At 43.2% G+C, this 24,515-nt stretch overlaps 2 protein-coding genes and 1 long non-coding RNA gene across 3 annotated transcripts; 1 reads left to right on the top strand and 2 right to left on the bottom strand.

Annotated features, from left to right (window-relative positions):
• Positions 1–23,245, bottom strand: LOC133126378 (E3 ubiquitin/ISG15 ligase TRIM25-like). Its single transcript, XM_061238556.1, has 7 exons — positions 23,133–23,245; positions 9,170–9,726; positions 8,270–8,365; positions 7,796–8,029; positions 7,491–7,650; positions 6,742–6,801; positions 1–1,894 (listed from the first exon to the last, which is right to left on the bottom strand). Exons 1-7 carry the CDS (start codon positions 23,146–23,148, stop codon positions 1,368–1,370), a joined length of 1,650 nt encoding a protein of 549 aa, XP_061094540.1. The 5' UTR covers positions 23,149–23,245; the 3' UTR covers positions 1–1,367.
• LOC133126389 (uncharacterized) lies at positions 9,986–12,651 on the top strand. Its single transcript, XR_009708533.1, has 3 exons — positions 9,986–10,110; positions 11,927–12,010; positions 12,438–12,651. It is a non-coding gene; the product is annotated as an uncharacterized LOC133126389 (long non-coding RNA).
• LOC133126381 (E3 ubiquitin/ISG15 ligase TRIM25-like) lies at positions 16,787–22,272 on the bottom strand. Its single transcript, XM_061238559.1, has 6 exons — positions 21,655–22,272; positions 20,726–20,821; positions 20,252–20,485; positions 19,941–20,098; positions 18,918–19,569; positions 16,787–17,930 (listed from the first exon to the last, which is right to left on the bottom strand). The coding sequence occupies exons 1-4, from the start codon at positions 22,243–22,245 to the stop codon at positions 20,015–20,017; spliced, it is 1,005 nt and encodes a 334-aa protein (XP_061094543.1). The 5' UTR covers positions 22,246–22,272; the 3' UTR covers positions 16,787–17,930; positions 18,918–19,569; positions 19,941–20,014.
• Positions 23,246–24,515: the final 1,270 nt, after the last annotated feature.

The raw sequence follows: 24,515 nt of genomic DNA, 5'->3' as shown, positions 1-24,515 counted from the left end.
TCTTCAAGAAAATCAGACTTTATTAGCAGAAATGTATAAAGTCGGACCAGTTTCGCATAAAATGGACCTCGAATGCCATTTTTACACCCATTGTATACACTGTTCTTAACTCCTCCCACCTAAAACAGGTGCAAACATCATTGTGGCAAATCGCCCTAGGTCCCCATGCTCTGCCAACTCCATGCAAAGTTCCGGACGCCCCTGCCCCCGCAAACTGCTTATTAACAAACACGTAATTTTGTATTTTTCCACTCAGGTTACATATAGGTCAGCATGTACTTTCCACATCATAAAAATCATGTTTGGTACTTCGGATTACACATGGGTCACTTATGCACTTCTAACACAAACTTATCAGCAGTGAATCATTGAAAATATACAGACATACTAAACATTTGATTAACATTCTCTTCTAATATTCTTTTCTAATATACATACATACTAAACATTTGATTAACATTCTCTTCTAAGTGAGTAAATGTACTTCTTTAGCCTGTTGCATTCTTTGCTCTCATTTCAACAGTTTTCACTGTGGTTTCTTGCGTTTTCATAAGCTCAGCTGTAATTAATGTTCTAGGTTCATTTGATTTGATAACAAGCAGCGTACATGGGATTTAGTGATTATAAGCCACTTACATATAGATACACTTCTGGCATAAATCATCGAGAGGGTTGGAGGAACCAGCTGCTCATCAAGGTTGAGGCTGATTTTGACTGACTGTTTATCATGCTTTTAGGTGGGAGATTAGGATGGAGATTTTTGTTCTGTAAATTTTCCCCAACAATAGAACACTTTTCCCTGGTTGTGAGTATGCACTTTGCATTTGCACATAATAAATTAAAAAAAGATTAACAACAATTCAAGAAGCAACACAAAAAGCAAGAGTAAAAACAAGAGCAAGCTATAAAAACAATGTTTACAAGGAACCAGCAGGTAGGAGAACCGTCAATGAGCAGAGAAATGCTATGTGTGATGACCAGTGTGATAGGCCTCCCTAAACAGACAGGTTTTAACTGTGTTCTGAAAGACTGGATGGATTCAGAAGTCCTGTTGCACCCAGGAAGGTCATTCCAGAGCCTGGGTGCTGCAGCACTAAACGCCCTGTACAGTGATGTAATACTTCTAAAGGCGTCTCAAAAATCATCCATTAAGCACTCCTAAATCATCAAAATGGAGTCAAAACTGTAACGTCACCAAATCTTATTAAATCAGGTTTGTGAAGCTGCATATCAAGGTAAAACTCGGCCCTTGGTGGAATGAGCCAGCCCAATATTTCATTTAATTAATTTTCTATCTCATTTTACTGTTTTATCTCACTGTTTTTCCCTCTCTTTAGTTACAGCTGATCTTCCCTTCACTTTCTGACTTAACCCAGATCACACAGTTTTACAGAGGAACCAGAAAAAACATTAAACCCAGGGTAGAGGGGCTGAGTGAATGTGGTCTGGACTCTGTGCAGGAGGGTCATTGTGTCAGAGACGCTGTAGAAGGACAGAGTTCCTGCCCTGTGATCCAGGTACACTCCTATTCTGGAGGAGGAGGGAGCAGGGATGTCAGTGCGCTCATTATTGTGACAGAATGAGTCACCGAGGAGAGTGCTGCTCAAAGCCCAGGACTTGTTATTACCTCCAAGATCAGCGTCATGACCATCTCCCTTCCTGCTGATGTCTTTATATGACACTGCTATATCGAAATTAACTCCACTGCACTCAACCTCCCAGTAACAGCGTCCAGACAGACCCACTCTGCACAGCACCTGGGACAAGCACTCAAATCTCTCTGGATGATCAGGATATGACTGGATCTCTCCCACGCAGGTCACCTCTCTGTTCCCCTCAGACAGACAGAGGTTTTTATTCGCTGTGTTGGGGTCCAGTGTGAGCTGACAGGCATCTGATGGAGGAGAAGAGAAGGGGGCTCCACTTGCATTGTTGAAATATGGGACATATTAAATATTTTCTTCATTGATGTCCTTACCCTCACATTTACATTTTAATTAGGGATAAAAGCATGAACGGCTGTTTTTGAGCAATTTTTAATTTCTTTATTTTTTTCCTCCCTAAAACAAAATGTCCAGCAGAAACTGTAGGTCCCAGAGGAATGAAACAGCAGGTAGGTTCTTATCCTCCCCCTACTCAGGTTATCACAACTGCACCCAATCTGTGTCCTAGAATCTAAATTGTTCTTTCATCTGATTGCCTCCTGAATGATTACCTTCTTTTTTCATTTCCCAGTGAAATATAATGCTAATTTCACAGTGGAAAAATATTGGTCACACTTTACAATAAGGTAGATGAAAATGGCATTAACATGAATTAACTGATATACTCTTCAAATACATGAAGGATCCAGCAACAGTATCAGTCCCAGCTATTCTTCTAAAACTGAGCAAAGATGCAAAATGACTTAAAGCTTAATGTTTTGATATCGCTGAATGCTTTTAAATCCACTACAAAAGAACTGTATGTGAAATCGATAGCATGTCAGTGTTTACACAGATTTTTCGTTTTGCTTTTATTGCATTTGCTGTTGATTGTTTTATATTGTAGTGTTATTTGTTTGTTGTACTGTTTTGTGTTATTTAAAAGTGGTTTCAACATTTAACATTTTCAACCACTATGATGATGGTAATTCTTGTTATATTACTATATCATATTCATATTTTAACTATATTCACACTGTCTGACTGAAGGACACATATTATCATATACATTTCTGTTCTTTTGGCTCTTTATTTACAGTGGGAGCAATAATTATTTGATCCCTTGCTGATTTTGTAGGTTTGCCCACTTACAAAGAATGGAACTGTGTAGAGTTTTAATCATAGGTACATTTTAACATTGAGAGACAGAATATCACAAAATAATCCACAATAACAACATCATATAAATTTTATAAATTCATTATCGTATTTTTGCATGAAATAAGTATTTGATCCCTACCAATCAGCAATAATTCTGGCTCCCACAGACCAGTTAGTTTTCCATTAAGAAGCACTCCTAATCTCAACTCATAACCCAAAACACCTGTGTCAACTCGTTACATCGTTATGTAGCTGTATAAAAGACAGCTGTCCACACAATCAATCAGATTCCAACGTTTCCACCATGGCCAAGACAAAGGAGTTGTCTAAGGACATCAGGGACAAAATTGTAGACCTGCACAAGGCTGGGATGGGCTACAAGTAAATAAGCAAGCAGCTTGGTGAGAAGTTAACAACTGTTGGAGCAATTATTACAAAATGGAAGAAACACAAAGTCACCGCCAATCTCCCCCGGTCTGGGGCTCCACACAAGATCTCGCCTCGTGGGATATCAATGATCATGCGAAAGGTCAGGGATCAGCCCAGAACTACACAGGAGGATGACCTGAAGGCAGTTGGGACCACAGTCACAAAGAGAACCATCAGTAACACACTACACCGTGAAGGATTAAAAGGATTAAAAAGAGAAATGTTGAGTACAACCCCAAGAACACCATCCCCATTGTGAAGCATGGAGGTGGAAACCTTATGCTTTGGGGGGGTTTCTCAGCTAAGGGGACAGGACGACTTCACCGTATCGAGGGGAGGATGAATGGGGCCATGTACCAGGAAATTTTGGGCGACAACCGCCTTCCCTCAGTGAGAGCACTGAAAATGGGTCATGGATGGGTCTTCCAACATGACAATGACCCAAAACATACGGCCAAGGCAACAAAGGAGTGGCTCAAAAAGAAGAATGTTAAGGTCCTGGAGTGGCCTAGCCAGTCTCCAGACCTAAATCCCATCGAAAATCTGTGGAGGGAGCTGAAGCTTCGAGTTGCCAAGCGACAACCTTCAGGATTTGGAGAGGATCTGCAAGGAGGAGTGGACCAAAAGCCCTCCCAAGATCTGTGCAAACCTGGTGAAAAACTACAACAAACGTCTGACCTCTGTGCTTGCCAACAAAGGTTTCTCCACCAAGTATTAAGTCTTATTGTTCTATGGATCAAATACTTATTTCATGTGAAAATATGATATTAAATTTATAAAATTGATATGATATTGTTATTGTGGATTATTTTGTGATATTCTGTCTCTCAAAGTTGAAATGTACCGATGATTAAAACTACAAAATCAGCAAGGGATCAAATAATTATTGCTCCCACTGTACATCCATATTAGGTGATGAGTTTAGGAATAACCATTTTTATACCTAGTCCTTGCATTTTAAGGGACCAAAAGTAATTGGATGGTTGGGTTCTCAGCTGATTCTGAAAAGTCAGGTGTATTCAATCGCTTCCTTAGTGCAGGTATATGAAAGCTTTCAGCATCTAGTCTTGATTCTAGACTTTTGAGTGCCTTTGCAGTCACCTCATTGGTGTTTGCCAACATGAGGCCCTGAGTTGTGCCAATGACAGTGGAAGGAAGCCATTATGAGGCTGAGAAATAAGAAAATAACCATCAGCCTGAACAATAGGCTTTCTAAAATAAACAGCTTGGAACATCCTTAAGAAAGACAGCACTGCTGAGCTCAGAATTTGCAAAGAGGCTGGTAGGCCAAGGAAGATCTCGACAGTTCTGAAGAATCTGAAGAATTCTCACCATAATGAAAAAAACCCCCAAACACCGGGCGGACAGATCAGAAACCCTCCTCAGGAAGCAGGACTGGATGTGTCAGTGACTGCTCTCCACAGAAGAAGAAATGCCACAGGCTGATTCCGTGCCAAACCTTTATGATTTGCCCCACGTTTTGCTCTCATTATATGCAGTATAGGCACACACATATACTTCTTCCAAAATGCAGTTGTTTTGCATCATGGGTAGAATTGTGTTTTGTGTGTGTAATTTATTAATGTGGCAAGGTCTGCCATGTCTTGTAAGGTGTTGTCATCACTAGTTTTTTCTCTCTCTCTTGTATGGGAAAGGGCTTGCTGGTGCGAGTCTGTCATTTATCATTTTAAATGTGTAAAAATGTTTGCTCTGTAAATCTTTCTGTTCAATTGTTGTTGTTGTTGTTCGATGGACTGCCGAGATGCACGTAGTTTAAATATGACTATATTGCTTATGGTGGTTCAGCTGGGGGAGGAGTGACTTAAAGTGCTGAGTTTAGAGTTCCTGAAGATTAGTCCACTCAACCCACAGAGCAAATGATCTCCTGAAGATTAGTCCACTCAACCCACAGAGCAAATGATCTCCTGAAGATTAGTCCACTCAACCCACAGAGCAAATGAGCTCCTGAAGATTAGTCCACTCAACCCAAAGAGCAAATTAGCTCCTGAAAATTAGTCCACTCAACCCACAGAGCAAATGTCAACATTGGGCTTTGAATTTTGCACCTTGCTGCATTCTCACATTATTTTATTTTTGCATGAACAGTCACCGAGCACTTTATTAGGTATTAATTAGACTTATTATGTAGACTTCTACTGCTGTAGCCTATGGAATTAGAGTTATGATGTGTTGTGTGTTCAAAGATGCTCTTTTGCATACCACTGTTAAAATGTGTGGTTACTTGCATTACTGTCACCTTCCTGTCAGCTTTGACCAGTCTGGCTTTTCTCCTCTGATATCTCTCATTAACAAGGCCTTTCTGTCTTGTTTTTTGTACCATTCTTTGCAAACTCTAGAGTGTGCATGAAAATCCCAGGAGATCAGCAGTTTCTGAGATACTCAAACCACCCTGTCTGCTACCAACAATCATTCCACGGTCAAAGTCACTTGGATCACATTTTATCCCCATTCTGATGGGTGATGTGAACATTAACTGAAGCTCCTGACCCGTATCTACATGATTTTATGCATTGCATTGCTGCCACACACTTGGCAGATTAGATAATCACATGAATATGTTGGTGTAATAAAGTAAAAATATTATAACAGCTGATGTCGTATTATATATAGTTTTGTTCACTGTAAATATTGGCACTTCAATTTGGAGAACCTGCACTTGAAAAAAAGAAACTTCACCATGTTCTTCACTCCTTGCTGCCATCATGAATTCTGTAGTCTACAAATGTGCTCAAGTTCAATCAAACTCCTTCACACTCATTAGATGGTGCATCATGCCACAGCAAGGCAATGCTCCCAAACATACACCAGTGCTCTCTTTCTTCTTCGTGATTTCATTAGGTTTCTTTTGGAAAGCCTATTGTTTAGCCTGTCTCTAACTGTTTTTTCTTCTTAATTCTCTGCCTTATAATGGCCTTTTCTGGGCCTCATGATTACAGAGACCAGTAACAGACTCCAAAGGCAATCAAATCCTAGAATCAAGATACTTAAGGCTTCCTTAAACGAAAGCATTTGAATACACCTGACTATTCAGAAGCAGTTGAGAAGCATACTGTCCAATTACTTTTGTGCATAAAAATGGGGGGGAGGGGGGGCTATGTATGAAAATGAATTTTATTCCTACACACATCACTGGATATTGATGCTAATACCCTCAAAGTAAAGGGGCAGTCTGCACTTTAACTTCATATTCATTGTTTCATTTCAAATTATGATTTCTTTTCATAATGTTCTGCGGCCAAAAGAACTGAAACTCTACCAGCTGTCCAAGTACATACAGAATGTACTGTATGATCCATTTGTTTAATACCAGGATGACTGCAGCCGAATTAACAGAGATCTGATGGAGGAGAAGATGTATGAGATCTCTAGGGCCAGTCACTTATGAATCTAGAAAATTATTAATTATAATCTACTCCTTCATATTCCCCCATAAACTCATGTTGCTTCATCCTTTGCATTGGGGCTGAATTGAATTGAAAAGACTCACATTGTAAGAAGTCCTCTCTGGTCTTGGGCTCTTCAGGGCCAACAATATGGACTTCTCCCACTGTGGAGAGCGATCACAACGTGAACTCTTAAAGATTACCTTCTTTTATCATTTCCCAGTGAAATATAATGCTAATTTCACAGTGGAAAAATATTGGTCAAACTTTACAATAAGGTAGATGAAAATGGCATTAACATGAATGAACTGATGTACTGTTCAAATACATGAAGGATCCAGCATCAGTACCAATCCCAGCTATTCTTCTAAAACTGAGCAAATATGCAGTGAGATGAGACAAGATGGAAATGTTTTCTGATAAAATACTGAGTTTGAGAAGTCTTCATTTGGCATCTCTGAAAGGAATCTTTCTAAACCTTGCAGTCTCCTCTCATCTCTCCACAGCAGCTTGCATCCTAGCAAGTAAAGACTGGAGATACTTTGTTCTCTGAAGCATAAACAAAGCTTTGACTGAACAGTTTTATGGTTATACTCTCGCCAGATAGACTGCCTCATAACACACTGGGTGCTTTCAATGTCTCATCCCTACACATATTGTGGCTCATTTGGAGCTTCAAGTGTCACTCCACACTGTGATATTTAACCTGTGAGACAGACTGAAATGTCACTCACCCCTCTCATTAATAATATATAACCTGTGATAGTGCCTTTCATGATCTAAAAGTGAATCTCACCAGTGTGTTGTGTGCAGTGCCTAAACACACTTTCTGCTGCAGGGTTTGTCCACCAACCTTTTCCAGAAAGTTTGACAAACTCCCCCTTGAAGACATCCTCCAGTTGCTCTTTCAGCTCAGAGACAGATTTCCTCACAGCCTCAAAAGAGGCATGTGGACTGACAGTGATGCTGGGTATTTCTCCAGGTCCAGGAGGGACACAGAGAGATTGACAGCTCTGCAGACAGACACACAGACAGAGAACAGTCTCAGTACAGATTCCTGTGCAGATGCCAGGAGCAGATCTTTATAAATGAGGAACACACCTCACCATGTATGTACAATGTACATAGTGCAGACTGTCAGAGAGCCAGTGATGTTACCTGGAGGAAATGGATGTGATCCTCTGTGTGTGAAAGCTGCTCCAGCTCAGCGTCTCTCCTCCTCAGCTCAGCAATCTCCTGCTCCAGTCGCTCCAGGAGTCCTTCAGCCAGACTCACTTCAGCCTTCTCCTGATCTCTGATCAGCTCTTTTACCTCAGAGCACCTTCTCTTCATGGAGCGGATCATCTCAGTAAAGATCCTCTCACTGTCCTCCACTGCTGCCTGTGCAGAGCGCTGTTAGGAGACACATAGGGAGGAGGGCTGTACCTTTTAACTAGGCCTTTCACTCAGCTCTTACTGGGACCCCAAACAGCCTGTTCCCCACAGTGTGGCTCAGTGGGATTGAGCCCCACAGGGCTGGAAAGTGGCCCAACACTGGGCTCCTCACTGGCTGACTGGAGGGGAGCCCTGACTGAGCCCTGAAATGGCTCTTCCAGCAGCCAGCTGTTGTCTTCTCCTCTGATCAGTACCCACCTTGAGTGACTGCACAGCCTGTCTTAGATCCTGCAGCTCCTTCTCTCTCTCTTGGATTCTCTGCTGGAATTTACTCTGTGTCACCCCCAGCTGCTTCTGTGGATAGATTGATCATCCCCCCCCCCCCAGGTATATTATAATAGTTGAATTGTATTATATCATATAACAATGTTGAACTACATTTCCTCATTCAAAATGGTAAACTGGAAACAATTTACAATGTTACATGAATTAGCATTAACTAATGTAAATATCTCACAACTGAGTAATTCATCTATCCAGCTTGGTTTTGGTATTTGTGCATAATTAATTCATGTTATCAACTCCATTAGTTCATGCCAATTCATACTGGTTTATTAATTATACATTCATCCTATGGCTTCCTAATGTGGAAATATCCAAGTAATTAACACATTAGATAGATATTCACAAATACATGAAAATGAATTTCTTACATTTGAAAAGTCAATTTCAATGAAAAGTCAATTTTAGGCTTAAATGATGTATTTGTACATCATTAATTCATTTTAACAACCAAATTGGTAAACGCAAATTCATGGAACCTTATTGTATTGCTTGAGGTACAGCAGGTCAGTGTGTGGAAGTGTACTGGCCTCATAGCTAAAGCTTCTAAACTGTGTGAGTGAACTAGCTCCTCCAGCCGTGTTGATTCCCTTTCAGGGAGTGAATAGGGGGGTGAGGGGGGTGAACAGAGCTGTCACACAGAGCTGACTTGGGTTCACTTCCTGCTCTTACTGCTTGATCACTGTGGACTTCAGATCAGGAAATCATTGTGCTACTGAGTCCTTTTTAAATGTATAAATCATAGCTAAAAATCAAGATAATATCTGTAATTTCTGATAAAATAGCATGAGTGTTATGAGTAACTTTCAGCCCTACCTGTTTCTCAGCCCTTTCTGCTGCAGCTGAGACTGTATCATGGCCTCTGCGTTCACTGATACACTGCTGATCGGTACGACAGTAAATCTTCAGCGGTTCGTCATGATGAGAGCAGATCTTCTCCTGCAGGTTTCCAGTGGCTTTGACCAGTTTGTGCTTCTTAAAGGCAGGAGATTCATAGTGAGGCTGGAGGTGAGTTTCACAGTAAGAGGCCAGACACACCAGGCAGGACTTGAAGGCTTTGTGCTTTCTCCCAGTGCAGACATCACACGCCACGTCTCCAGGTCCAGTGTAACAGTGAGCAGGAGGAGCAGCTTGGAGTCCTGTCTTCTTCAGTTTCTCCACCACTTCAGCCAGCAAGGTGTTTTTTCTTAAAACAGGCCTTGGGGTGAAAGTCTCTCTGCACTGGGGACAGCTGTAGACACCAGTATGATCATCCTCACCCCAGTAGCCCTTAATACAGCCCATACAGTAACTGTGTCCACAGGGAATAGCCACCGGCTCCTTCAGTAGATCCAGACAGATCGCACAGCTGAACTGGTCCTGATCCAGTAAACCTCCACATTCAGTCATTTTACAAAAAAATGGCTAAAGAAAACTGATAAGAGATCAATTTTTATTCAGAAGGTAGTGTAGTTTCTCTGATTCTGCGTGTGAAAGTGCAGGAGATATTTCCTGGTTCTGAGCAGACCCACCTTGTTATTTGACGCAAACAGAGAGAGAGTTTTCTCTGAAACTGTGTGACAGAGAGTGGGAGGGACTCCCTGGCTCTCCCCACAGCTGCAGGAGGATTGGCATTGGACTGACGCCAGACTGAGGCCGAGGAGAGCCAGCTGAACAGAGAGCGCAGGGCTCGTTTCACGAAGAGATGAAAATGCATCCCTTGCAAATCGCAAATTAAAAAAAAGAAAGAATCTTCCGTGATCATGCCCACCCTTCAGGTATGTATGGAGTTAATGAAATAGTTAATTTAATTGTAACCTTCTTGACAGAAATCACTAAAAGGAGCATTACCTTCTCTCGTTTCAAGTGTCTCCTGACGTTGGGTACATAAGTATATGCGGCTTATGCCTACGTGAAGTTTATTTTTAAAGTACGGGTATACATTCTCACATGTTTCAGTAGGGAAATTCACAAAACTAATTTGGCCCATTTTAAGTATTGGCTACAAACACTGAAGGATAGTCATACGTACGCATAGCCGATGGAATTTATTCTAAGAACTGTATACTTTCATTATTTTTAAAATAATTTCATTCTGGAAAATAATAATGAAAGTGCACTTTAAATAGCCTCCACTCTCTGGGATTTAGTTCAGAAAAGGCACTGACAGCTTTTCGTATGACCGTCAGCTTTCTTGGGCTTGTCAGACAAAGCAATGGAGTAAGCAAACCTTCCGTCCAGTTAAAGCGACGACGTATTGTAAATTCTGATTTCATTTACATTCCCGGGCCCCAACACAGGCGTCAAGTGAAACTTCTGCGTAGGCCTACTACTTGGGCTCCCAAAAGTCCTTGGTGCGACTGATAGGCTAGTTTACAAATTCCCATCATCAAGGCACCGACTAAGAACGAACACATTTTGTGTAGAAATGGGTAGGCCTCCAGGCTGTAAACATCACCCAACAAGTTGTATGTGATGGCAGTTACAGAGTAGGCTAGGCTATTATCTACCGTGGTTAATCTGGGAGCACGATACTGTACATTTTGAGTAACTGTGATTTGTGTCATCACTTTCCCACCGGCGATATTAAACCGATATTATTGCTGGATGGCTTCTAGGTGGCGTGTAGATTTAATTTGAATGTTGCAAATAGCAAAATGTCTGACATATCTCTGAAGTGTAGGCTATTAGGTGTGCCAGGGACACATAATTGTCAAATGAAATAAATAATTAAATGGTTGGCCTTTATATAGCGCCTTTGTTGATGCTTCTCATGAACCCATTCATACACACACTCACACACCAACGATTTGGCGATTTGGCTGCCATGCAAGGCACCAACCAGCTCGTCAGACCTCAGCTCGCAGGTCACACATTTTGTGAAACGAGTCCCAGCTCAAAGAGAGCTGGCCGACAGGTCGGGATCTGGCAGCCAATCGCCGTTGGTGTGTGAGCAGTCGTCTCATTGGCTCAGACGGTGAGAGCAGTCGTCTCATTGGCTCAGACGGTGAGAGCAGTCGTCTCATTGGCTCAGACGGTGAGAGCAGTCGACTCATTGGCTCAGACGGTAAGAGCAGTCGTCTGGCAGTTGGAGGACTGCAGGTTCGATCTTGTCCTGGGTGTGTTGAAGTGTCCCAGAGCAAGACACCTAACTGAACCTGATGAGCTGGTTGGTGCCATGCATGGCAGCCAATCGCCGATGGTGTGTGAGTGTGTGTATGAATGGGTGAATGAGAAGCATCAATTGTACAGCACTTTGGATAAAGGTGCTTTATAAATGCCAACTGTTTACTTTAGGTCTCCATCTGCATGGTCTGCCTGTATCTCAGCAGCTGTGTTAGACCTCCATCTGCATGGTCTGCCTGTATCTCAGCAGCTGTGTTAGACCTCCATCTGCATGGTCTGCCTGTATCTCAGCAGCTGAGTGCTGGTGGAATGCTGGAACTGGGACTGATGCATTCGCTCCCCTAACAGTCCAAGACTGTCTCATTGTGGACAACAGTAGGGTATTATCAGTTAAGTGCATGGTAATTCTGGAGAAACGCTTGTATAGAAGCCATTGCTGACCAAACCTGTGACTGTTTGATTGGACAGTGGGCGGAGGAAAGGTCTCTCAGAACCGCAGCTCAGACTTCCGTTTCCAGATGAGGACCAGTATTGATCTTTACCCACCCAGCAGTAAGTCCTACTTCTGAGACAGCACCCATCTGCACCTCGCCTCGCATTCCCTGAAGCCTGCATACATTTATGTGGTGTTTCCTGGCTCTACATCTCAGAGAAAGATGGTAGAGAGTTATAACTAACATTTACATTCATTTAATTATCCCCAAAATTATATTTTTATTGAACTACGCCTATGTAAAATCTGGCTAAATATATCAAATAATCTCATCCTGGAAGACAGAAATCACACATCTCAGACAGACAAGTGAACATGATATTCACACACACACACACACACACAAACAAACACACACATACACACACACACACACACATGCTGAATATAATATTTTTGGTAAAGTTGTGTACATTCATTGTTGTGTAGAAACGCATGCGTAGCTGTCAGTCACAGCTGAGTATTGCTGTGTGTGTGGTTGGACAGTAGGTGGCAGCACTGGGCACATGCAGACAGAGAACAGTACAGACAGGCAGCATGCCCTGAGGAGGAGGAAGATGTGGTCGCCCTTCATCTCTTCAGCCACACCGATTGGACAAGATTCTGGAATTCATTCCAGATTGGGTTCCTTCAGCACCTCCGAGTGCCAGGCTGAGAGAGAGACGCATCACTTCCTCCCGGGACAGGAAGCAGGTAGCCAAGGCGGGACACCCGGCACGCGCCTCTCTCCAAAGGGGCGGGGCAGCTGGGGCAGTGCTTCTCATTCTGCCCTTTAGGGAGCCTGGGGCTAGCTTAGCTTGCTAGCCACCTGGATGAGCTGTAGCTCCCTGCAGCAGGCCTTGGTGCACTGATGGAGACCATGGGACTGTGCAACCCCTGGTTCTGTGGACCAGACTGCAGGAGGGACTATGGGGTTCTGTATCTGCGGACATTTTAAAAATAATCCCAAAACGTGCATTATCACTGGCTCACTGGTGTTTTAAAATGGACTTTTCAACTGACTTACAGTTACAGTGAGAAAATTGACAACATGCCTATTGTTTATTATTTGCTCGTTTTTATGACATCATATTATTTCTTTTATGTATTATTCTTGTTATAAGTCTATGAACAGTCAGAGTACAGAGAACAGAGTATCCTTCCGAACGAATGATTGCATTATGAACCTGGCCATGAATGTTTCATGTTCATGAATTGCTGATTACATTACATCATTGGAATTTGGCAGACGCTCTTATCCAGAGCGATGTACAGTTGATTAGACTAAGCAGGAGACAATCCTCCCCTGGAGCAATGCAGGATTAAGGGCCTTGCTCAAGGGCCCAACTACTGTGTGGATCTTATTGTGGCTACTCCAGGATTAGAACCACCGACCTTGTGTGTCCCAGTCATTCACCTTAACCACTACGCTACAAGCTGCCCCCTGATTATGTGAAATCTATGATAAACCCATCACATGCCAGTGCTGATGTACAAGAGGCTTGTTTCTACTGGGACTGGAGAGGAACAGGGGATGGTGGGGGAGTGTGGGATTTGTTGTATACAAAATAAAACAAACTTCAAAAATGAAAGAAGATGTCTTTATTCTGTCAAGACCAGAGTCCTGCAAAAGTCAAACTACAAAGTCACAGCCTTCACTGCCTAGTGGAAAATGTCATCTAATACCAGCCTACGCTGGTCGATCTGTTTTAGGCCTCGTTTTCAGCGCTTTTAGCAGCTCAAGCAGCTGGACACCAGCACACCAGCTGGTATAGTCAGCTAGTCCACCAGTTTGGCCATCAGTTTACTCTACCAGCTGGAGACCAGCTCTGACCAACACCAGTACGACCAGCTAAAACCATCTTAAACCATCTTAGAATCCCAGCAACTCTTCACTGGAACTTTCAACAGGGAAGACGACAAGCTATGAGATTTTAACAAAAGAAAATGGCGAAAATAAGATGTCTATCCCACTGGTTTCTACAGTGTATTTAACTCTGTGTTTCTGATACAGTAACCTCTACATGAATATTTATCAGGTTCATACTTCTCATTTTACTGTGCTATGTTATCCAGTGTCTAAACTGTGAGCTGATTACATTCAGCGAGCAATTTATTAGGTAGACCTGTACATCAACTTGTTAATGCCAATATTTAATCAGCCAATCATGTGGCAGCAACTAAATACATACAAGCATGCAGATGTGGTCAAGAGGCTCGGCTGTTTTTCAGACCAAATGTTAGAATGGGTAATAAATGTTATCAAAGTGACTTTGACCGTGGAATGATTGTTGGTGCCAGACAGCGTGGTTTGAGTATCTCAGGAACTGCCAATCTCCTGAGATTTTCATGCAGAACAGTCTCTAGAGTTTACAGGGGAATGTGCAAAAAACAAAAAACCTCCAGTGAGCGGCAGTTCTGCGTTCTAAGTCTACAAAATAAAACCTACCTGGGTGTAGTCCACCAGGGGCAATCTGCCTTCCTGATACCACAGTGTGTGTGTGCGTGTGAGGATCAGAGGGTCAGAGTCTCTCCCCCTGTGTGGGCCCTGTGGGTCAGAGTCTCTCCCCCTGCGTGGCCCCTGTGGGTCAGAGTCTCTCACTGTATGGCCCCTGTGGGACAGAGTCTCTCCCCCTGCGTGGCCCCTGTGGGACAGAGTCTCTCCCCCTGTGTGGCCCCTGTGGGATCAGAGTCTCTCCCGCTGTGTGGCCCCTGTGTGGCCCCTGTGGGATCAGAGTCTCTCCCGCTGTGTGGCCCCTGTGTGGCCCCTGTGGGATCAGAGACTCTCCCGCTGTACAGTCGCTTGTGTGCGTGAGACGCTACAGAGAAGCCAATGCACTTTATTAGGAACACCTGTAACCATATTCATGCAATTATCTATCAACCTTCATAATGGGGAAAAAATGTAATCTCAGTGATTTCAACCACTGAGATCACAGTTGGTTTGGTTGGAATATTTCTGTAACTGCTGATCTCCTAAAATTTTCACGTGCAACAGTCTCTAGAATTTATTCAGAATTGTTAGATGTGTAGCTGAGAAATCTTCAGAAATTGCATGATGCATGACTTAGAGAGAAAATGACTGCACTACTATTGTGCAAGTTGTGTGAGAGCCATCCTCATCCTTTTTTTTTTGTTGATAAAATATACACACACGCACACGCATAGAACAGTAATAAAATAATAGTCGTTATCATCACCTCTGAGTACTAATAACAAAAATAAGAATAACAATCGGCATGACACTAGCAAAAGGGGGACAAGTGCTGGGTAGTAAGTTTATATAATAATAATAATAATAATAATAATAATAATAATAATAATAATAATAACAGCAATAGTCATTTTACCATGAAACAAAATGGATACTAGTGGTATTAACATTGTCTTTGAGGTTCCTCCCACGAGGAAGAGCACAGAAAGTTATGGGTTATCTTCAGGAGGAATACCAGGCTATAGTGGAGTTTTCATCTGCAGTTGGACTGTGGATAGAGGCATTCACCGGCTGGATGGTGTTTGTTATTTTTGGGCATTCTTACAGGTGACTGGATGGGTGAGTGGGTTAGTGAATAATGTACTGTATATCATCATGTACTGGTAGGGGTGTTAAACTGATGAATGGGGCCCAGTGATTATACAAGAGGTCAACTTGATGGTTGAGCGGCGGTTCAGCTGAGGAACAGTCTCCTCAGAGGAGAACAGATGGGGAGACTGGAATGCTGAGGTCCAGAGGGGAGGATAGTTTGAGATGCTGAGGCCCAGAGGGGAGGATAGTTTGAGATGCTGAGGTCCAGAGGGGAGGATAGTTTGAGATGCTGAGGCCCAGAGGGGAGGATAGTTTGAGATGCTGAGGCCCAGAGGGGAGGATAGTTTGAGATGCTGTGGCCCAGAGGGGAGGATAGTTTGAGTAACATTTGTCCACAGTGATTGTACAGGTGGGCCCATCCAGGTGGCGTGGTGGTAGTCATCTGTGGCATTTACTTTACAGTGTGTGCAAGTGTCATTATCTACAAATCCAGTTCTGTGCATTTTATGTTGAGTGTAGTGAACTCTGTATCGGATGTTCTGATTGTTATGTGTTTCCTGCATTCTCTCACATTCTGGACACACGCACAGGAACTTGCATTACGAATGTGAAAGAAGCTCCCAAATCCAAATAGCATCACTTTTCAAAAATAATTTATTTTCAATTTTGTTAAAAGCGTCTTTAAAACAAGTTTTCATATATTACTCAATATTACAGTCAGACAACATTGTTAGTTGTCTCTAGGCAATTTTTTCAATGTGCTCTTAGTCATAGTTTTGAATGGAATTTGAATCATATTTGGAGTATTTGGAGTGTGAAAATGACCTGTTGTGACAGCCAGTCACCACAGATGTCGCCAAACGCACAAAAAACTTTTAGAAAAAACTACTTTTAGAAAAAGCTCTTGATTGACCGAGACAGTTTCCCTGGACAATGCAGGATATTTCTATGTTGGATACAGAAGTTTCATTGGCAGTTACAGGGATTTTGGGACTTTGTGGTGAAAAGTGGCAATCTATTCATAAGAACAAATATCATATTTGAGACGTAATCCCACTGGCATTTCTCTAGCGATGACCATTGAGACATCCTTTACCACAATGGATGAAAGTACGAGTAGAAAAGTGACCAAAAAAAGGAAACCACACCGACAATCAGAGCAAAGGGAACGTGTGAGAAGGCCATATGAGAGCAGGGAACTCTGGGAAATGAAGTGTAGAAGAGACCTGTTATGACCACCAGTCACCATGGGGGGGGCGCTTAATCCACCACAACCGAAGAAATCGTAGATTGACACTTTCAATCAAGAAAATGCATTTAACATTCATAATAATAATAATACATTTTATTTGTGAAATGTTTTTCCCAAGCTCAAAGCACTGTACAGTACAAACATTTCTAAAATAATAATAATGAATGAAAAAAGATAAACAACAATACAAGACGCAACATAAAAAGCAAGACTAAAAACAAGAAGGCGAGCTATAAAAACAATGTTTACCAGGAACCAGCAGGGAGGAGAACCCCCAATGAGCAGAGAAATGCTATGTGTGATGACCAGTGTGATAGGCCTTTCTAAACAGACAGGGTTTTAAACCGTGTTCTGAAAGACTGGATGGATTCAGAACTCCTATTGCACCCAGGAAGGTCATTCCAGAGTCTGGGTGCTGCAGCACTAAACGCCCTGTACAGCGATGTAATACTTCTAAGGCATCTCAAAAATCATCCATTAAGCATTCCTAAATCATCAAAATGGAGTCACAACAGTGACTTCACCAAATCTTATTAAATCAGGTTTGTGAAGCTGCATATCAAGGTAAAACTCAGCCCTTGGTGTACTGAGCCAGCCCAATATTCATTTAATTAATTTTCTCTCATTTCACTGTTTTATCTCACTGTTTTTCCCTCTCTTTAATTACAGCTGATCTTCCCTTCACTTTCTGTCTCATCACATATCACACAGTTTTATAGAGGATCCATAATCATGAAGCCAAAACCCAGGGTAGAGGGGCTGAGTGAATGTGGTCTGGACTCTGTGCAGGAGGGTCATTGTGTCAGAGACGCTGTAGAAGGACAGAGTTCCTGCCCTGTGATCCAGGTACACTCCTATTCTGGAGGAGGAGGGAGCAGGGATGTGAGTGCTCTCACTGTTGTGCCAGAATGTGTAAACGGAGGAGAGCAGCGCAATCTCCAGGACTTGTCATTACGTCCCGGAGCAGCGTCATCACCCTCTTCCTTTCCTGCTGATCTCTTTAAATGTCACTGCTATAGAAACCCCACATCCACTCCGCTCAGCCTCCCAGTAACAGCGTCCAGACAGACCCTCTCTGCACAGCACCTGCCACCAGTAGTCAAATCTCTCTGGATGATCAGGATATGGCTGCTCTCTCCCACACAGGTCACGGCTCTGTTCCCCTCAGACAGACGGAGGTGTTTATGCGCTGTGTTGGGGTCCAGTGTGAGCTGACAGGAAACTGATGGAGCATAATGAGAGAAGAGAGTTCAGTGATCATAATAAACTGCCATATTTAAGAAACATTTAATTTCACATTTCACTCCTCTGTAATGTGATATAAATATTTTTATCTCTTTAAAAAGTAATTCTGGGGCTGAGCATGGACCCTGTATCTCTACCTATTTAATGAACTAAATCAAGTGAAATCATCATAACTCTCATGCTAACCAACTCAGTTGGCGAATTAATAACAATAATTAATACAGATTTGGCGCCGATACGGCTTGTGTAATATTGTCAGAGTATGCAGTGGAAAGGCAGTGAAGTACCATTTAAAGGAGCCTTTCTGGCTGTAGCAATCCTGCAGCTTTATGGGTAAAACAGATGCAAATGCCTTCAATGTTTGGGGTTTGATTTCTGCTGAGGCTGTCCATGCTAAAAGTAGTGATAACAGTCACCAGCTACCATGTGCCTTGACTACCCACAGTTATTTTACTGTTTCTTACTGAATACTCGGTTGATGTAAGTTACTGATTTAAATAGACTGAAAATAGTGGATTTAGCTGAATTTAGTTGAAATGTAAAATAATAATAATAATCTCCTGGGAGAGGACGGCCCAGAGCCCCATACAGAGGCACGAGTTTAAACCATGAACATATGTACAGTACATACACACAACCACACACACACACTCACACACACAGTCACACACACACACACACACACTCACACACACAGTCCACACACACACACACACACTCACACACACAGTCACACACACACACACACACACACACACAGTCACACATACACTCACACTCACTCACATACATACACATAACCACACATACACATAACCACACATACACACACACTCACTCACTCACACACATACTCTCTCACTGAACTGAATCTGCTCCCTAACCACCCCCACTGAACGATCCACCACTGAATCTGCTCCCTAACCCCTCCCGATAATTAATTGAGGTTCAATAACAGACTCACATTGTAAGAAGTCGTCTCTGGTCCTGGGCTCTGAGAACCCCAATTCCGTGGGGTCCAATTTTATCTTGGGCCCTGAGAACTCAAACCTGGCCAGCATGGGAGGCACTTTAAAACTCCTGCCCTGTATGATCCTGCTCTTTATGGTCCTGGTTCTGTGGTCCTGGGTTCTATGGTCCTGCTCTGTATGATCCTGCTCTGTATGGTCCTGGGTTCTGTGGTCCTGGGTACTGTGGCCCTGGGTTCTGTGGTCATGGGTTCTATGGCCCTGGGTTCTATGGTTCTGGGTTCTGTGGTCCTAGGTACTGTGGTCCTGGGTACTGTGGCCCTGGGTTCTGTGGTCCTGGGTTCTATGGTCCTGGGTTCTATGGTTCTGGGTACTGTGGTTCTGGGTACTGTGGTCCTGGGTACTGTGGCCCTGGGTTCTGTGGTCCTGGGTTCTGTGGTCCTGGGTTCTATGGTCCTGGGTTCTATGGTTCTGGGTACTGTGGGCCTGAGTTCTGTGGTCCTGGGTACTGTGGCCCTGGGTTCTGTGGTCCTGGGTTCTGTGGTCCTGGGTTCTGTGGTCCTGGGCTCTGTGGTCCTGGGCTCTGTGGTCCTGGGTTCTGTGGTCCTGGGTTCTGTGGTCCTGGCTTTAGAAGATGGATATTTCCCACTGTGAGAGAGATCACAAGGAAGATGAGAGATAACCCTTATATCTTATTGTGTGTGTGTGGGTATGTGTGAGTGTGTACGTGTGTATGTGTGTGTGTGTGTCTGTGTGTCTGTGTGTCTGTGAGTGTGTGTGTGTGTGTGTGTGTGTGTGTGTGTGTGTGTGTGTGAGTGTGCGTGTCTTTGTGTTTGCATGTGTGTATGTGTTTGTTTGTGAAAGTATGTGTATTTCTGATTATCTGATGCTGACAACAGTGACCTCACTGCTACACATATTAAATTAAACCATTTTTATGACACAGTGATCATATTTGCTTCAGGTTAGAATTCACAATTTTGAAATAAGTGAAGAGAAAGTATTCAGAAAGTTCTCACCTGTTTGAGAGATTTTGCCGAATTCCTCTTGCAGATGCCCTTCAGTTGCTCTTTCAGCTGAGAGACAGATTTCCTCACAGCCTCAAAGAGACGTGTGGACTGACAGAGATGCTGGGTATGTCTACAGGTCCAGGAGGGGCACAGAGAGACTGACAGCTCTGCAGACAGACAGACAGACACACAGACAGAGAACAGTCTCAGTACAGATTCTGTGCAGATGCCAGGAGCAAATCTTTGTAAATGAGGAACCACACCTCACCATGTATGTACAGTGTACGTAGTGCAGACTGTCAGAGAACCAGTGATGTTACCTGGAGGAAATGGATGTGATCCTCTGTGTGTGAAAGCTGCTCCAGCTCAGCGTCTCTCCTCCTCAGCTCAGCAATCTCCTGCTCCAGTCGCTCCAGGAGTCCTTCAGCCCGACTCACTTCAGCCTTCTCCTGATCTCTGATCAGCTCTTTCACCTCAGAGCACCTTCTCTCAATGGAGCGGATCATCTTAGTAAAGATTCTCTCACTGTCCTCCACTGCTGCCTGTGCAGAGCGCTGTTAGGAGACACAGACAGAGGAGGGCTGTACATTTAAACTAGGCCTTTCACTCAGCTCTTACTGGGACCCCAGACAGCCTGTTCCCCACAGTGTGGCTCAGTGGGATTGGGCCCCACAGGGCTGGAAAGTGGCCCAACACTGGGCTCCTCACTGGCTGACTGGAGGAGAGCCCTGACTGAGCCCTGAAATGGCTCTTCCAGCAGCCAGCTGTTGTCTTCTCCTCTGGTCAGTACCCACCTTGAGTGACTGCACAGCCTGTCTCAGATCCTGCAGCTCCTTCTCTCTCTCCTGGATTCTCTGCTGGAATTTACTCTGTGTCGCCCCCAGCTGCTTCTGTGGATAGATTAATCATTTCCCCTCAGGTTTATTTTAATAGTTCTAGTTATATTATATCATATAACAATGTTTAACGACATTCTCATATTCAAAATTAAACTTTTTTTTTTTCAATAATGTTACATGAATTAGCATTAACTAATGTAGTTAACTCACTACTGAGTTCTTAATCCATACAGCTTTCTTTAGGTATTTGTACATCATTATTTCATGTCATCAACTCCTATCAAGTTCATGCCAATTCATACTGGAATGAAAAAACAGTTAATATATTTGGTAATGGTTTACTAATTTTACATTTATCCTATGGCTTGCTAATGTGGAAATACCCATGTAACAAATACATTAGTTTGATATGTATTAACGAATGACATATTAATGATAACTAATGATACTAGTATTTAAGCATGAAATATGTATTATTTCATCCTTAAATAATGCATTTGTACCCATTAATTCATTTTTTTTAAAGTTAATGCAGATTCATGGAACCTTATTGTATTGCTTGAGGTACAGCAGGTGAGTGTGTGGAAGTGTACTGGCCTCATAGCTAAAGCTTCTAAACTGTGTGAGTGAACTAGCTCCTCCAGCCGTGTTGATTCTCATTCAGGGAGTGAATAGGGGGGGTGAGGGGGGTGAACAGAGCTGTCACACAGAGCTGACTTGGGCTCACTTCCTGCTCTTACTGCTCTTCGGTCCAGTCCTTTTCAAATGTATAAACATTTAAAAACATACTTATGAATAAATAAAATAAATTAACTCACATAGCTAAAAGCCAAGATGATATCTGGAATTACTGATAAAATAGTGTTATGGGTAAGAGTCTTTACCTGTTTCTCAGTCCTTTCTGCTGCAGCTGAGACTGTATCATGGCCTCTGTGTTCATCCACTGTACACAGATAACAGATACACTGCTGATCGGTACGACAGTAAATCTTCAGTGGTTCGTCATGATGAGAGCAGATCTTCTCCTGCAGGTTTCCAGTGGCTTTGGCCAATTTGTGCTTCTTAAAGGCAGGAGATTCATAGTGAGGCTGGAGGTGAGTTTTACAGTAAGAGGCCAGACACACCAGACAGGACTTGATGGCTTTGCGCTTTCTCCCAGGACAGACATCACACGCCACGTCTCCAGGTCCAGAGTTGCAGTGAGCAGGAGGAGCAGCTTGGAGTCCTGTCTTCTTCAGTTTCTCCACCACTTCAGCCAGCAAGGTGCTTTTGTTCAGAACTGGCCTTGGGGTGAAGGTCTGTCGGCACTGGGGGCAGCTGTAGACACCAGTATGATCATTCTGATTCCAGTAGCCCTTAATACAGCCCATACAGTAACTGTGTCCACAGGGAATAGTCACCGGATCCTTCAGTAGATCCAGACAGATCGAACAGCTCAAATGGTCCTGATCCAGTAAACCTCCACCTTCAGCCATTTCACTGCTCACACTGACACAGACAGAATAGTTTCTCTGAAATACACAGAGTAAAGTTTGGTTTCACTGCGTGACAGAGAGAGGGAGGGACTCCCTGGTTCTGCCCACAGCTGAAGGAGGAGTGGTGTTGGACTGAGGCCAGGCTGAACAGAGCAGGCTGAGCAGAGAGTGCAGATTCATAAGGAAATATTTCATCTTAGGGACCAAGGAGCAGATTTGAAAGGCTATGAGCTTTGTGAGCAGTAAAGATCTGTACATATATGCATTGGGATTAATATCATTACATCTGAACTCCACTCAGAAATGCACACATAATGTACAGATATTTTTTCAACACCCTTGAAGAAATAGTCAAATCTCTCTGGATGATCAGGAAATGACTGGATCTCTCTCACATGGGTCACCACTCTGTTCCCCTCAGACAGACGGAGGTTTCTGTGCACTGTGTTGGGGTCCAGTGTGAGCCCACAGGAATCTGATGGAGCAGAATGAGAGAAGAGAGCTCAATGATCATAATGAACTGACATATTTAAGAAACATTTAATTTCACTCCTTTGTAATGTTATATGAATATTTTTATTTCTTTAAAAAGTCATTCTGGGGCTGAGCATGGGCACTGTATCTCTTAATGAACTAAATCAAGTTCATCCTGTTTCAGCCTGTTTTCCTGCACACACACACACTCACACAGACACACACACACACCCACTCATTCACACTCACACCAGAACTTTGTTATGATGAGAGCAGATCTTCTCCTGCAGGTTTCCAGTGGCTTTGGCCAGTTTGTGCTTCTTAAAGGCAGGAGATTCATAGTGAGGCTGGAGGTGTGTTTCACAGTAAGAGGCCAACAGCTGAACAGCTGAACTGGTCCTGATCCAGTAAACCTCCACCTTCAGCCATTTCGCTGCTCACACTGACAGACAGAGTTTAGTTTAGTTTCTCTGAAAGAGACAGAGTGTAGTGGAGTTTCTCTGAAACTGTAACTTAAATAATAAGAAAGATTAACTGGTTCTGCCCTTAGCTGCAGGAGGGGTTGGCCAAGCGGAGCATAGTTGAGATTTTATCATAATTAGCACATGCACAAATGTGCATATAACTTGTTTAGAAACCTAGATGGTGATCCCTGAATAACTGTGTGGGAACAAGTGCATTGTTGAGTACATAAATTACTTTCATCCCTACAGGTGTAGCCAAAGGGAGTTTCTAAAGGGAGTGGAGGTTTATGTTTAGCACCCTCCATACACAAACACGACACACGCACATGTTATATGGATAACGTCACTAAACATGACGCACGGCTGAATCCCAGACTGATGCCAAAGCATTAGCATTAGCATTAGCAGGAAATGAGATCCACGTTCAACTGGAAATTACATTACATTACATTACATTATTGGCATTTGGCAGACGCTCTTATCCAGAGCGACGTACAGTTGATGAGACTAAGCAGGAGACAATCCCCCTGGATGCAGGGTTAAGGGCCTTGCTCAAGGGCCCGACGGCTGTGCGGATCTTACTGTGGCTACACCGGGAATCGAACCGCCGACCTTGCGGGTCCCAGTCATGTACCTTAACCACTACGCTACAGGCCGCCCATACCCCTCTCCCTCTCTGTGGCTCTGGCAGGGTCCAGCTAATATCAGTGTGTTTCAGAGGGAAGAAGTATCTGATACAGTATGTGATTTAAACTGATTTAGCTGCTTATACGTGCTGTTTGGCACACTGGTCTATGCAGTAGAGTCCAGCCACGATCCTGCTACTCCTGATTCACCGTTCGTGGCACTAATGTCACCTGATACTTTATTATTGTTTTAATAAGAATTACATAAAGCCTTATTATGCACCGCCCAACCCCTCTCATGACTTTACACAACAACTGACTGCCTCATGGTGTCACCATAGCAACCATTCCTTTCTTTATTTCATTCTTCTGTTAAACAATCAGCACATAGCATACTGTACCCAACACAGCACAAAAACAGCCATGAAACCCAAAGAGTCTCAGTAAACGGTTGGCATGTATATAGTGCCTTTATCCAAAGCAATGTACAATTGATGCTTCTTATTCACCCATTCATACACACACTCACACACCAACGGTGAATGGCTGCCATGCAAGGCCCCGACCAGCTCATCTGGTTAGGTGTCTGTTAGGTGTCTTGCTCAGGGACACTTTGACACAGCCTGGGCAGGGGATCGAACCTGCAACCCTCCGACTGCCAGGCGACTGCTCTTACTGCCTGAGCCAGTGCCGGCCCCTAAGGTAA

This window comes from Conger conger, chromosome 4, assembly GCF_963514075.1.
Source record: "Conger conger chromosome 4, fConCon1.1, whole genome shotgun sequence".
Classification (NCBI taxonomy): Eukaryota; Metazoa; Chordata; class Actinopteri; order Anguilliformes; family Congridae; genus Conger; species Conger conger.
This window is presented reverse-complemented; position numbering and strand designations above follow the sequence as displayed.